We start from the raw sequence: 15,015 nt of genomic DNA on the forward strand, positions 1-15,015 counted from the left end.
TCTAGAAATAGGCATTTTAAAAAATACTAAAATCATTTTTGCCAGAACCTATGGGGAGTCCCCATCCCTGCTCCTCCTCCTCTTGCTGTGGGCACGTAGCTGCATTTACTAAGCTGGACGCTCCTAAGATGTGATACAAATCACTAACCCAAGGACAACTTAGATTTCTTAAACTGGACAACAGGCATGTTACACAGGTTTGCAAAAATTCCGGGGAACCACTCTGGTCCTCTGAAAAAGGAAACGTACTTTTGTCTAACATGTGTTCCAGTCTGTTGGCAGGGTACAAATGCAGAATAATGCTAAAATTACCTTTCAAAATGCTTACGGGGGGTGGGATGAATTGGGAGATTGGGACTGACATACATACACTACTATGCATTAAACAGATAACTAATGAGAACCTACTGTATAGCACAGGGAACTCTACTCAATGCTCTGTGGTAACCTAAATGGGAAGGAAATCTAAAAAAGAGTGGATATATGTGTACGTATGACCGATTCACTTTGCTGTACAGTAGAAACTAACAGAACATTGTAAAGCAACTATACTCCAATAAAAATTAATTTTAAAAAAAAGCTTAAATAAGTAGCACTTGAAATAAGGTGGAGCTGGCCCTTCCCTAACCAGTGACCTCAGCATGCCCTCCGTAGGGGCGAGCAGAAGAGACTTTTTTACAGGAAGGCCAAAGAAAGCTGAAAGTATCTGCCACAAAGGGACTTTTAGGTCCTGTAACACATGCTGAAGGAGCCCTGTTACTCAGAAGAAAGAAGTCATTTTAGTTCAGGGTGTTTCAACCTTGGCACTGCTGACACTGGGGCTGGGTTATTCCTTGTGGGGCGGGGGGTCAGGCTGTTTGTTAGCCTCTACTCACTAGATGCCAGTAGCACAGCCACTCCCACGCTGTTGTGACAACCAAACATGTCTTCAGACCTTGCCAAGTGTCCCCCGTGTTCCCTGGGAGAAGAACTGAAAACCACTGGTTGGCAGCAGGTTGAAAACCACTGCTCTAGATAAAACTCAGGCACTATCTGCTCTGAAGAGATAAAGACTCTTCAGAAAACTTTTTCAAAAGAGAGCGCTGTCCCTTTGTTCTTCCCTGGAAGCACCTGAAATGTGGCACCAGAGAGAGATGTTTTATACCAGTGAATTAATAAAGATGACCATGTATTAGTCAATTTCACCAGTTGATTTTTTTTTTTTTTTTCCTGGCCGTGCCGCGTGGCACGTGGGATCTTAGTTCCCCAACCAGGGATCGAACGCGTGCCCCCTGCAGTGGAAGCGTGGAGTCCTAAACACTGGACCGCCAGGGAACTCCCAATAGTGGAATATTTTAAATATAATCATGATTTACAACTTTACATATTTCAGAAGGAATGGATTCTGCGCTTGGAGGCAGGAAAGGCAAGGTTAGAGCTCACTGTCTTCCTAGGCCAGCTCCCTGTGTGAACCTCAGAATCGTCTCCCGCTCAATGCCCACTTGGCTTACCTGTGAGTCTTCCTCTGCGATCTTGCCCTCAGTGCCAGCAGGAGGAGATGTCTGTCTTTCTTGGGAACTAACCCACTGGTCAAACTAATTAATGAGATAAATAAGAATCTTCTCATGACCTCATAACTGGATATTCTTCCCTTTCACAGGGGGGAGGAAAGTGAATGAAGGGAATTTTACTTAAAAAAATTTAAACCCACAATTAATATTCTCCCATTAATAATTATAATAGTTAAACATAAAGGCCAAATTTTACCACCAATACCTGCCACAAGAACAAACTAACCCAAAACTTGATATACATTATCAAGTTTGATATACATAATGGCTTGATATACATTAATTACTACATTAAAAGCAGCTTTACTTTTTAAAACTTTATTGATTTACCACCTGATTAAAGCATGGGATATTTAACAGTATTATACATAATATTTTTACATAGAAAACTTTACATAGCATTTCATATTATATAATTCTGCTTATTCTTTCAAAAATGTATACATCCATTGGGCAAGGAATGCTTTTCATTAAATTACCAATATTAAATGCACTTAATCATCGTGTATAGATTAAACGAAAGTAGCTATTAACTAACTTTTAGGCATTTTTAAGGAGGTAAAACATACATTTGCACATAAAGAAATATTTGATGCAAATATGCAGATAAAATTTTTTAAAAATTAGAACACTGAGAAAAACTACACTTTTGATGAGTGTCTTTTTTTGAGAGCAAGGATTTCCATATATAGTCATTCTTTTAAATATTCGGCTTTGGTTTCTTTGTTTCCCAAACTACAAAGCTGCCGATAGCAAAACTCCAAGATTTCACGTGAGTTCAAGCTATGTCTACTTTAACACAAATACTAAAACAGAATTCAGAAAATGCAGTATTAAGGATCCAGCTTCTATTTAAACCAATACCCATTTGCATCATAACAACAAACGTCTGAATGAGATGGCCATACTTGCATTTGTCAGCAGGTTCCTTTAATAACTATAAAGACTACTAAATGTATAGCCATAATCACAAAAGAATGACGAGAAAGTTTAGGTTTTTTTTTTTTGCATTTTGTACAAAAGTCACCTCTCAGAGGAAAATGTTGTTTCCAGATATTATTATACAATTCCCATTATGTATGTTCTTTGCTTGTACATGAGGAGTAACAGGGAAAAGGTGTATTTGACTCTAAAGATGCATACTAGAAATAAAATTTCCCATCCACCGTTTGTTGTTAAGATGCCAAAGCTGGTGATCTCCCTAAAGGACAATGAAGAAAAACAAAACTGCTCAAGGCAGCAGTCCTGTAACAAACAAAAACTTCTCCAGAGACTCAGCACAAAAAATCAACACTTAAAGCATGCTGAGAAAGAAATAAGGCCTTGGAAATGTGTCGCTCTTCTCCATAACCCTGTGAATGAATGGCCCCTGGCCCGGTGCTGCAGGGGCACACACACCCCTTTCACTGGTGTGTGAGTGGCACAAGCCACGTTCACCGTGCGCTAGAACAGATCCGTCACAAAAGAGAACTCGGGCTGAGTGGCTTTACCATTGGGAGTGAGGGATCTCCTCTGGATGTCACAGTCCACAGACAAGAAAAGTCACCCTAAATGGTTTTACATCCAGTTTCTAAAAAGTCCACGCTGGTACAATTCAAATGCCTTATTCAGAATATCGAATCTTTTAAAAAACACAGCTGAAAAGAAATTCAAACCTGAATGTTTCGGCAAGTGACAAAACGCGCTTACACATTTCCTACTCTGCGAGAGGGGGCAAAGAAAGAGAAGGCAGGAACACGTGGGCGAAGTCTTGCAGTCACATTCAGTGAAGAAAACGTCACATAAGAACCTCAGAAGGAAAGGAAGAATCTCCACCTAGGGACGCAGCTGGACAGAAAATGTAAGTATGAACAAACCCGCATGCTCCCCATTTATACCTTTAGTGCAAATGTTAATGGAGACGGCTGACTAGCGGAGGCTGTGACCACCACAGTACCAGCGAGGACGTCTCAGCATGTGGGGTCCATGCTGCAGCGTAAAGATGTAACAGATTCCAGGACCAGGACGTCAGACGTGCTGACATTTTCCATTCACGGTAAAATATTTAGCAGGTCCTTTCCTGCTAAATTCCGTAGCCCCTCTTCTCTCATGTATGTAAATAACGTAAAAACCTAAACCTGCTCTTTTTTTTCTTTGGTAGAGAAATTAAAACACTTTTGAGGAAAGAAGAAAGTAGACAGAGTACTGCTGGCCAAAACCACACATTGCTCAAGGCTGTTAGAACACAAAAAATGTAAGAAATCAGTCTCTTAGTAAACAAAAGCACCAGAAATCCTTCTCTATAAAGAAAAACTATCCAATTGTTTAGATAGGTTCCCAACTTACTAACTTCTAAGGCACCAGAGTCGACATCAACACAACCCAATTTACAGGACTACAGGGCGCAGGGAGCAGTCTCCATGTCTTAATAACCCTGCAACACTTCTAACGCTGAGTGCTGCTCTCGGTGAGCAGGGGACGAGAGGGCAGAGATGAAGCCTGTGTTCTTTCTCACTGACTCAGAGTAAAATTCAGCTCCCACATCTACTGCTTGCAGGCCTCGGGCTGTATTCCTAGACCGCCGGCTTCCACACAAGCTGCACCAGAATTCAGTTCTACTGCAGCTGAGAGTATTGCACCGTCATTCACGTGATAGGGACCCCAGAATGTAACCCTTCCAAAGAACTCAGCTCCTTGGTTCAAATTAACGGAAGCACTGAACGCAGGCCACCTCCTGCCAAGGTCACGGTCAGCTGTGCTGGCCCACAACAGCACAGGTCTGCTCGGGTTCAACCCATGACACGTGGCTGGGGGAGGCTCACAGGAGCCACCCTTCTCACGCAGAGCCCCCAGCCCCTCTCTCTGGAGGGACCTTGCGTGGGGACGGTGCCCAAGCAGGGACACTAACCGCTGGTACACTCACTATCCCGAGGTACAAAGAAAAGGGCTACTCAGATATAAATTAATTCTCTTAAATTACTACTTCACTTTTGTTACTGCTTCATAGATTAGATGGACAATGTATTCTGGAAATTTTAATACTCCTCCACAAATACTTACTTCAATGAAGACTAATCATCTTCATTCAGTTGTTGACTTTTTCCTATAGCCTTTTTCTCCCCCAGTTACTAAAACAGGGAGAGCCAGGAGGCACTACATTTGTTTTTCAAACCTTGCAAGCTCTTAATTCTAACTTAATTACTAAACTCTGCCTTCAATCAAATCCTCAGTAATATCTTTTTTGTCAAATGCTTTAAAAATCACCCAGACGTTAACAAACGAAACAGAAAAAAAAACCCAAAAGAAACCCCAACCCTTTTCCCCCTACCTTTCCCCAAACTAATGTAACTACAGCTGACTCACAACTGACAAAAACACTCAAACTTCTCTAGCACACTCAAACAACAAAAGATCCCAGCATATTTTAGGTGGCACTTAGCCGTTACAAGAAATTTTATTAACATACTCTCTAATAATCACGAACCTATACAGCTATGTTCAGTATCATCAAGGAGAGCGACTTCCTCTGACAGAACATCTACAGCCAATCGTGGGACTTTGCTTGAGAATGACGGCAAGTGCAATGACAGATGTGACAGGCAGTTCAATCGGTAAAGTGGAATGACAGAGATGAGACTGACTCCCCACCTCCTGTGTTAACTGGGTGTGCAACAGTTTAGGGAAATAGCACAACGCCTCAGTCGGGGACTCTGATGGAACCGTCTTTATCCAGGCCATTCTGAGCTCCAGGATGCCGACTTTCTACGGTCTGACCCTTCCCGAGACGTGCCAGGCAGAGGCGGCGTGGTGACAGGGCTGCAGAGCTGCAGCAGTGGCCCGGAGGGGCCCGGGCTACCACATTGGTGACGGGGTCCCTGGCGCCTGGGGTGGCTCTTCTGGAATCCATATCTTATACACAACACCTATCCTTAGGAAGAACTTCCGCAGAACTGCTCGGAGCTCAGGAATCAGGTCAAACTGCATAATTTCACACAAGTAGGGGTAGTACATTGCAGCATGTGCTTTAAACTTGAGGTGGGAGAAACAGAGAGAGAGAAAATTAGACATGCAACTATTTTTTGGCACTAGTTTTTCAAAAGTATTCATCTCACCCTGGAACTTCTTGCAAATAATATTGGTGTTTTTTCTGGCTATTATAAAGTAGGTGCAAAAAATTTGCAAATTAAAACTTCTTTTAATTATATTTAACTCCTAACACAAACTATTTGGGGACAGCCTTGCTACCAAAGTCAACTTTCATTTTAGTAAATCAAGTTTCCAATTCTAAACCAGTGTTTCACAATCTCAACCCTCTCTTCCAACAAAGCCACACTGAAAATCACGGTAGCTGTTTAACAGCAACCTGCCTGGCTTCAACTTCAGCCTTTCTCCGCTGGGGCTCTTTGAGAGAAAAAGCCCCAATAACCCCGGGCACCCACTGTTCATAATTAATTAACTTCTCTCCGATGCATCTAGAATGGTGCTAGTTATGTAACCATCCTTGGAGGAATGAGGAAAGTAGTTACTTCAAAGTCTCAATGAAAAGCCAACCCAAATCCCAGTGGAGACATTACTTGTTTATACCTTTTCATCGTTTATTTTGAGGGTTTTTGTTAGAAGTAACAACAGGAGACTTGTCCAGGCCTCCCGATGGCTTTCAGAGTTCACTGTGATGAAATAGGCCAGCGCCTCGCTGCACACACTAGAAGAATCAGAGGTGGGGTGGAGGGGGGGGCACATGTCAAATAAAAGAGGAACATCTCACATTCCAATGGAGTGAAGAACTCTTTATTCTTTTATTATTCATTTATTTTTAAAAAATCTTTTGGCTGCGCTGTGCAGTGTGTGGGATCTTAGTTCCCCAACCAGGGACTGAACCCACGGCCCCTGCGCTGGAAGCGTGGAGTCTTAACCACTGGACCGTCAGGGAAGTCCCAAGAACTCTTTATTCTTGCGATGGGTATTTAGTGAACACCTGCTCTGGCTGTGCCATCTTGAACGAATCCCTGAGCCTCAGTTTGCTCAGCTGTAAAATGGGAATAAATAACTGTACCAAACTCAAGGGGCTGCTGTGAAGATGAAATGAAGCAAGTACATTAAACGTTAGCCAGCGCAGGCCTGGCACGTGGCTGGGGCTCAATCAGGGTTTGCAGCACAATCAGCACGAGAGCCTGTTACCCACAGTTAACCATGAACTGCCTTTCTTTTCCCACATCGCACACAACGGCTATTTTTAAAACATGTTGTGCTAAAAACATTTATGTATCTCCTTTAGAGAAACTTTATGAGACTATGTAGGTAGTTCTCTTTTGGGCCTGATGTAAATTGAAATGAGCTGCTGATGTCCTCTTTAATTAATGCATTTCTCAGCTTATGACATCATATATTGTCCTTGCAAGACGACTGAAAAGTGCAAAAAATTATAGAAGAGAAAAAAATTCCCATAATTCCGTCATCCTAAGAGACACATAACAATATTCTGGAATAGGAAATATTCCAGACTTTTGGTCTGTGATTTTTAAAAAACATTACTGAAAAATCACAAGTATATATGGTTTTACATCCTGCTTTTTTGTGGTGAAACTTGTATTATGAGCATGTTCCCACATCAAGGAAAATTATTTTTAAAAAACTTCATTTTAAAAAAAATTTTATTTTTTTTGGGCCACGCCGTGCGGCTTGTGGGATCTCAATTCCCTGACCAGGGATTGAATCCCGGGCCACGGCAGTGAAAGCCCGGAATCCTAACCACTAGGCCACCAGGGAACTCCCCAAAACTTCATTTTTAAAGGCTGCATAATATTCTATCATAGGATATACCACAATGTAGTTATCCATTCCACAGTCAAGCTGCTTTAAGTTTTTTCTCTTTATAAGTAAGTCTGCAATGAATGTTCTGTGTGGGAATCCTGATTCCCTAACAGTGGATTACTGAGTCAAAGAAAGAGATTGAATACTTTAAGGCTCTTGATACATATATAATGCCCCCTGATTTCCAGAAATCGGAGAGTGAGTGTCTTTATCCCGTGTTTGCCAGCACTGCATGTTAATGTTTTCAAATCTTAAAGGAGCGAAAGGAGGCTTAGACACAGCATCTTGCTCACAGTTGCCCAAGAAACTGGGTGGCAAAGATCTAGTTCTTTGCAGGGGGCTCTCTCAATGCCATCCGCTGCCAGCCCACTGCTGCATTTCCACACAAAGTAAGTACATCCTGGTACCCGCACGATTCTAATATGTTCCTCTTGGGAAGAAGGAATGGTGGGATGAGCTGACAGTGCTCTAAAGAGGACGCAGTCAGGACTTCAATCCAGGCTGGATGACTCTGAGCTCAGAGCACTTTTCCCTGCCTATGTTTCTGTGCTTTAAGCAATGTTGAATGGAAGAAATGAAGCCCTGCCCTCCTCAGGGCATTAAGAAAAGTGAAATAGAAGAACCAGATAGGATGAAAAAACAAAAAGGAAAACAGTTGGTGAGGGTGTCAGCATATAGGTATTTTTCTCCTACTCTTTTCAAATCATAGTATTGTTATGAAGCATCTGTGTATTACAGGTAAGAAATTTAATCAGAAATCATTCTTCTTACGTTAAAAGTCGCTGCTGTATTTCTTCCCAGGAATCCCTGCGGTTCTCATCGACATACATTCGAAACAGGATCCTCAAACAACAGGCCAGGCTGCTGGTTTCTTGTTTTAGAAGGTTGGGTTTAGACTTGCCCTTAAAACCTAGAGATCAGAAATAGTCATATAAATAGTGCACACTTCCAGGGTAATGCTGAGAAATCACGTGGGAAACTAACTGAGTTACTTTAGGAAATACTGAAAGATCTCACATTTTTAATACGGCTCAATTGTGATACCAGACAAGGCAGCCCTGACATCTCATCCTCCCTACAAGGTACACTTTGCTCCTCAACACCCTGAGCTGTTCTCCATTCAGACTCTGCTCACTGGCTGGTGAAGCCATTCATTTCATCTTCTCAAGCGTAACAGTGCTTAAGAATTCTAGCATGTCTCTGACTTGCTAGATGTTTTTCACAAACCACATACAAGAACACGTTTTTTTTTGAGAACCAACATGATAATTATTTTATTTTTCTAGCCTTCCAAATTAGACCCTCCATTAGAGCATTTTATCATTTGAAAATAAGGACCACTGCCCTAGATGAAAACTTCACAGCAGTTCCTGAAATAGCTCCTCAGTGCGTCTCTGTCATCCCTTCTCCCTCTGCCAATCCATCCCACACACACCTGCCAGAACAATCTTCCGTAAGTATCCTTTTCTTTGTATCTCATCCCTGAAGAACACGTTTTCTTAAACAAAGCAATACCAATCAGCCACAGAGATGTGTAAACCACTCTTATAAGCAAAATCTTTTTTTTTTTTTTGGCCGTGCCACGTAGCATGTGGGATCTTAGTTCCCCGAGCAGGGATCAAACCTGTGCCCCCTGCAGTAGAAGTGCAGAGTCCTAACCACTGGACCACCAGAGAAGTCCCTAAGCAAAATCTTATTACAGGCAAAGACATAAAACACCTAGATAGTTTAAAGCTATAGAGAAAAATGACATTTTAGAATTATGGATTAAAATAGGCATTTTGGTGGAAAATTCAAGTAATGGTAACAGTACAAGAATTATATAAAGTATCACTTTTGTACACAGTTCACAAAATGAGACTCCTACCATCACCCCTGCACATACATGTGTGTCTACACGCACACACATATCACTCACTTCTGGGACTTATATATTTATTTGTACACGTGGGAGAGAAAACCCCTAAAAGCCTCAAAAAAATGTACGAATGCTTTTGTTGCTCCTAGACGACCACACTTTTTATATCATCATGCTTAACTTTACATTTATTTATTTATTTAGGCTGCGCTACGTCTTAGTTGAGGCATGTGGAATCTTTTAGTTGTGGCATCCCGGCTTCTTAGTTGTGGCATGCAGACTCTTAGTTGCAGCATGCATGCGGGATCTAGTTCCCCAACCAGGGATCGAACCCGGGCCCCCCTGCATTGGGAGTGTGGAGTCTTAGCCACTGGACCACCAGGGAAGTCCCTAACTGTACAATCTTAACCTAATGTAAAATTTCTTGCCCTTGCTAGATCAATTAAACTCAACCAATTCATTTTTCCATCAAATACTTACTGAGAGTCTCCCATGTGCCAGACAATATTCCTGGTACTAGGATGAAATTTCCCTTCTCTCTCCCTCAAGCATGAAATATCTGGTAAGTTATTCCAGCTGCGTGTACCATGCCAGGAATTTTCCAAAGGCTTTAATGTTTTAGGATGGTGACCAGTGTGACCACCTGTCGCATCTCCTGTGCTTCCTCCCTTACCTGCTCGCCACAGGACAGTCCGTTGCTCGTAATTGGAGTTGAAGGCCTTTGAGAATGAGTGGGACTCCTGCAAGCAGTCTAAGAGCTTGAAAAGGTGCTGGGAAGACATGCACTTATACATGCCCTGGTCCTCTGTCTCTATATGGATATCTGCATCCAGCGTGTCTTGCTAGAGAGGGGAGGATAAGAGAGCTAAGTAAAGAAGATGGAACGGATTTGGACACTGTGGTATCAGACAGAGATCATCACAACTCTCCAGAAGTCCTCCTCTCTATAAGGTACACTTCATTCCTCAGTACCCTGAAATGTTTTCCATTTAGACTCTGCTCATTGGCTGGTGAAAGAATATGCTGAGCTCTTGCATGATGGCAGGCTTTGCTGGCCAGAGTTTCAGTTTTGTCAGTACTGCCTTCATTGCGTGAACAGGAGTGTGTACTTCTCCAATTATTTCACTACAGGATTGCACTGTCCTCTTTTTATTTTATAAAGAAATTGGAAAATGAGAAAATCAAACTGTAGTGCGTGTGATAGAAGGTGTGAGTCTCAAAACATACTCACTGAAAAGAAAGAAATTGTTAAGCAAAGCCCAAGGGCATCTTTAGCCTCATCAGGTGATTAATGAACTTTAATAAGATTGACAACTGTGTTTTCAAATGTGAAGGGAAAAACCATAGAAATAGGTATGGAATGCTAGAAATTTTTATTGAACATGTTGCCTAAAATAATTAGGGATTATTAGACATAATTAAGGATTTTATATTTGTTGAGCCCTCTAGGAATGGACCACAACCCTCCCTAGAAGCCAGAGGTTACAAAAGGGCAGAGTTTGCAATACTCCCCAAATTGATCTATAAATTCAATGTAATCCTTATCAAAATTCCAACTGACATCTTTGCAGGAATTGACAAGCTGATCCTAAAATTCATATGGAGATGTAAATGACATGGAATAGCCAAAATAGTCTCGAAAAAAGAAGCACAAAGTTGGAAGACTCATACTTCCCTATTTCAAAACTTACTAAAAAACTACAGTAATCAAGACAGTGTGGTACTGGCATAAAGATAGACATATAGATCAATGGAACAGAACTGAGAATCCAGAAATAAATCCTCATATTTATGGTCAAGAGATTTCCAACATGGCTATCAGAACAATTCAATGGGGAAAAAATAGTCTTTACATCAAATGGTGCTGGGATAATTAAACATCTACATGCAAAAGAATGAAGGCAGACCCCCTATCTCCCATCATATACAATAATTAACTCAAAAATGGATCAAAGACCTAAATGTAAGAGCTAAAATTATGAAACTCTTAAAAGAAAATGTAGGCCTAAATCTTTGTGACCTTGAATTAGGCAATGCTTTCTTAGAAATAACTTTAAAAGTACAAGTAACTAAAGAAAAAATAGTAACTTGGACTTCATCAAAATTAAAAACTTTTGTGCTTCAAAGGACACCATCAAGAAATTGAAAAGACAATGTACAAAATGGGAGAAAACAGGTGCAAATCATACATCTATCTGATAAGAGACTAATAACTAGAATATATAAAAACTCTTACAATTCAATGATAAAAAGATAAATAACCCAACTTAAAACTGGGCAAAGGATTTGAATAGACATTTCTCCAAAGATACACAAATGGCCAACAAGCACAAAAGATGCTCTACATCATTAGTTATTAGGGAAATGGAAATCAAAACCACAAAGAGATACTACTTCACACACACTGGGATGGTTATAATAATTAAAAAAAAAAAAAGACAGTAACAACCATTGGTGAGGATGTGAAGAAACTGGAACCTTCATACATCGCTGGTGGGAACGTAAAATAGTCTAGCTGCTTTGGAAAACGGTCTGGCAATTACTCAAAAAGGTAAACACTGAGTTACCATATGACCCAGCAATTCCACTCCTAGGTATATACTCAAGAGAATTAAAAACATGTGCACATTAAAATTTGTATAAAAACGTTCACTGCAGCGTTATTCATAATAGCCAGACAATGGACACAACCTAAATGTCCATCAACTGATGAATGGATAAACAAAATGTGGTACCGCCATACAATGGAATATTATTCAGCCATATATAAAAATGAAGCACTGATACATGCCACAATATGGATGAACCTGGAAAACATTATGCTAAGTGAAAGAGGCCAGGCACAAAAGCTCACATATTATATGATTCCAGTAATATGAAATATCCGGAATCAGACAAATCCATAGAGACAGAAAATAGATTAATGGTTGCTGAGGGCTGGGGCAAGGAGGGAGTGGGGAGTGACGCTGATGGTTAGGGAGTTCCCTTTTGCAGTGATAAAAAATATTCTGGCGCAGATGTAGAGAATGGACTTGAGGACACGGGGAGGGGGAAGGGTAAGCTGAGACGAAGTGAGAGAGTGGCATTGACATATATACATTACCAAATGTAAAATAGATAGCTAGTGGGAAGCAGCCGCATAGCACAGGGAGATCAGCTGGGTGCTTTGTGACCACCTAGAGGGGTGGGATAGGGAGGGTGGGAGGGAGACGCAAGAGGGAGGGGATATGGGGATATACTTATATGTACAGCTGATTCACTTTGTTATACAGCAGCAACTAACACAACAATGTAAAGCAATTATACTCCAATAAAGATGTTAAAAAAATATTCTGGAATTAGACAGTGGGGATATTTGCACAACTCTGTGAATATACCAAAGCCACTGAATTGTATACTTAAAAAATAAAACCAAAAACCAAAAAAGGACAGCCTTTGTGCTGGATCTGGCCAACAGATGTATTTTGCTGATCAATAATTATAGTATTTAATAAACAAGAGATGTCCTATATGAGAAAAATCTTGATTTCTGACTCCTCTTGAAAAAACTGGAAGACCATCCCAGCTTGACCCACCTGACAGCAACTTGCCCCCGGAGCTGGAGGTGGCTGGGCTCCGGCGGGCCTCAAGCTCGGTGGTTCCCACTGTCCCGCCCAGCCTGCCGCCCGCACTCACAGCATCTCCCAGCCCCTGAAGCACTTAAGTTTGCAGCCCATGGTGTAAGGTTACTGTCCAACTTTTGGACACCAAATTCTGTTTCCAAGCAAACCGTGTCTACAAAAGGTTGCACACAGAAAACAAAAAAGTGCACTTCCTGAAGGAAAAATTGGTACCTTTATCCACATATTTTCCCTCTCAGTGATTCACGGTTAAACTGTATATCAATTATAAGGAACAGTCCCTGCGATTAATGACACATTTTTTCGAAGCACCAAGGTGGGGGTGGAGTCCGAGCAGTACTATGGTGGTAAACCAGCTCTCGGTGAGGGCGGGGGGAGAAAATGCCTGATTTCTAGCGTTCGGTGATTTCAGCGGTGTAAATACTCCCATGGTGGCCAATTTTAAGTTACTAGTACCTTGTCACTGAACGTGGGCCTGGGAGGAATGAGCATGCTGGGCTCTTGCAAGCCAGTCTCACTGGCTCCAGCACACTACTGCATCTGAACAACCTCCCCGCAGGTGCCCTTCTTCAGGCCACTCTCACCTGGGCAGCAACCATGTGCTCTGCATCTTCCTTTTTGCTCGTTGCAGGGTAGAACACGATGTTGTCAATGGTCTGTATCAATTCCAACTGGACCACGCACTTGATGAGGAGGCTGGCAAACAGTTTCTGATCTATATTAGATGATAAAGATTAACCCTAATAATGATTCAGCCAGTACTGAATTCACTGAGCTCTGACTATGTGCCAGGCATGGTTCTTGATGCTGTGGCATTAACAGTGAATAAGCTGGACAAAAATCCCTGGTCCCGTGGCAGAGACAGACAGTAAACAAGCTACTTAAGTTAAGATGTAGTACGTTAAACGATGAGGACATCAGGCAGGGATGGGGATATGGTAGGGATGGTGTCAAGGTGGGGATGCAAGTTTAAACAAGCTGGTCAGGAAAGGTTCTCTCTGCAAATGAGCTCCCTGAGCAAAGACCTGAAGATGGGGAGGGAGTCAGCGATGTAGGTCCCATGTCCTCTGGCACGTTTTTCTGCTGCCTGAAGGGTCACTCCTGCAGACCAGCTCTGGACTGTGCTCTATCCACAGAGGCTACAGGTTCCTGCGGTAGCCGACTCTCCAAAGGGCTGAACCTCAGTCTTGAGGGGTGGCGGTGGGGGGTGTGTGGGGGGGAGGAGGGTGCGGCTTATTTAAGCTCTTAGTTCCTGGATCACTTTCTGTCTGCCCTGGAGGTAGTAGCTGCTTCCCACATTTTCTGCTTCCATATCCCTCAGAGTCTTCTCCTACTTCTTTCAGTGGTTAGCCCTCTTTGACTAGTTAACAATTCTTTTTTTTTTTTTAATTTTTAAAAATTTATTTTATTTTATTTTTTTTAATTTTAATTTTTATTTTTCTTTAACAATTCTTTATGTAGAATTGTCCCTGTTCAAATTATTGGTGTGGTTTCTGCCTACTGATTAGACTCTGACTAACGTCTCATCTTCTCAATCCCTGGGCTCAGGGACAGTCCATGTCTGGCACTTTGTAAGTGTTGGCTGGTTTGACTACAGTAAAAGTAGAGCTTCCTTTTCAACTTGTTAAAGAATCAGAATGTTGAAAATATTAAATAAACATTAAATAAGAACAAGGAGTTGGGTCATCTTCAAGCTTTTGAAAGTGACTGTGAAATTATATATATACATATAAAAATTCTCCATGCAGAATCAGTTTTTTTTTTTGGCCGCACCGCAGGGAATGTGGGATCTTAGTTCCCCGACCAGGGGCTGAACCCATGGCCCCTGCAGTGGAAAGGCAGAGTCTTAACCACTGGACCACCAGGAAGTCCCCAGAATTAGTTTTAATTGAAAAAGTATACAGTGGAATTGCAACAGATTTACATTTAACTTATGCCAATTCAATGACACCATCTTGGACCAAAAAGAAAAAGAAAAAAAACAATACAAGTGGTGTAAGAGATTCTGCCTGCTGCTCTATTCACTGAGCTCATGCCCAGAAGGGAGGCTGAGATGGGAGCCTGGGAGAAACAAAGCACGGTTCCTTGGAGGAATGGCAGGGGTCTCAAGCCCCAGGCATCTCTTAGAGCATAAATCTCTTGCTGCACTCAGTGGTTCCATTTAAAGAAATGCCCACTTGCCCCTCCCACACAAGCC

At 41.7% G+C, this 15,015-nt stretch overlaps 1 protein-coding gene across 4 annotated transcripts in view; it reads right to left on the reverse strand.

Annotated features, from left to right (window-relative positions):
- Nucleotides 1–1,852: 1,852 nt before the first annotated feature.
- ARFGEF2 (ARF guanine nucleotide exchange factor 2) overlaps nucleotides 1,853–15,015 on the reverse strand; it is a 100,904-nt gene continuing 87,741 nt past the window's right edge. For all 4 annotated transcript variants that reach the window (XM_082362785.1, XM_082362784.1, XM_082362786.1 and 1 more), the window contains 5 exons: nucleotides 13,403–13,533; nucleotides 9,872–10,040; nucleotides 8,112–8,250; nucleotides 6,114–6,231; nucleotides 1,853–5,558 (listed from right to left, as the gene is read on the reverse strand). In XM_082362785.1, coding sequence (XP_082218911.1) covers nucleotides 5,382–5,558; nucleotides 6,114–6,231; nucleotides 8,112–8,250; nucleotides 9,872–10,040; nucleotides 13,403–13,533 — 734 coding nt within the window. In that variant the 3' untranslated portion in view covers nucleotides 1,853–5,381. The remainder of the gene's footprint in view (nucleotides 5,559–6,113; nucleotides 6,232–8,111; nucleotides 8,251–9,871; nucleotides 10,041–13,402; nucleotides 13,534–15,015) is intronic.

The sequence above is a fragment of the Balaenoptera borealis genome, assembly GCF_965194805.1.
Source record: "Balaenoptera borealis genome assembly, chromosome: 16".
Lineage (NCBI taxonomy): Eukaryota > Metazoa > Chordata > Mammalia > Artiodactyla > Balaenopteridae > Balaenoptera > Balaenoptera borealis.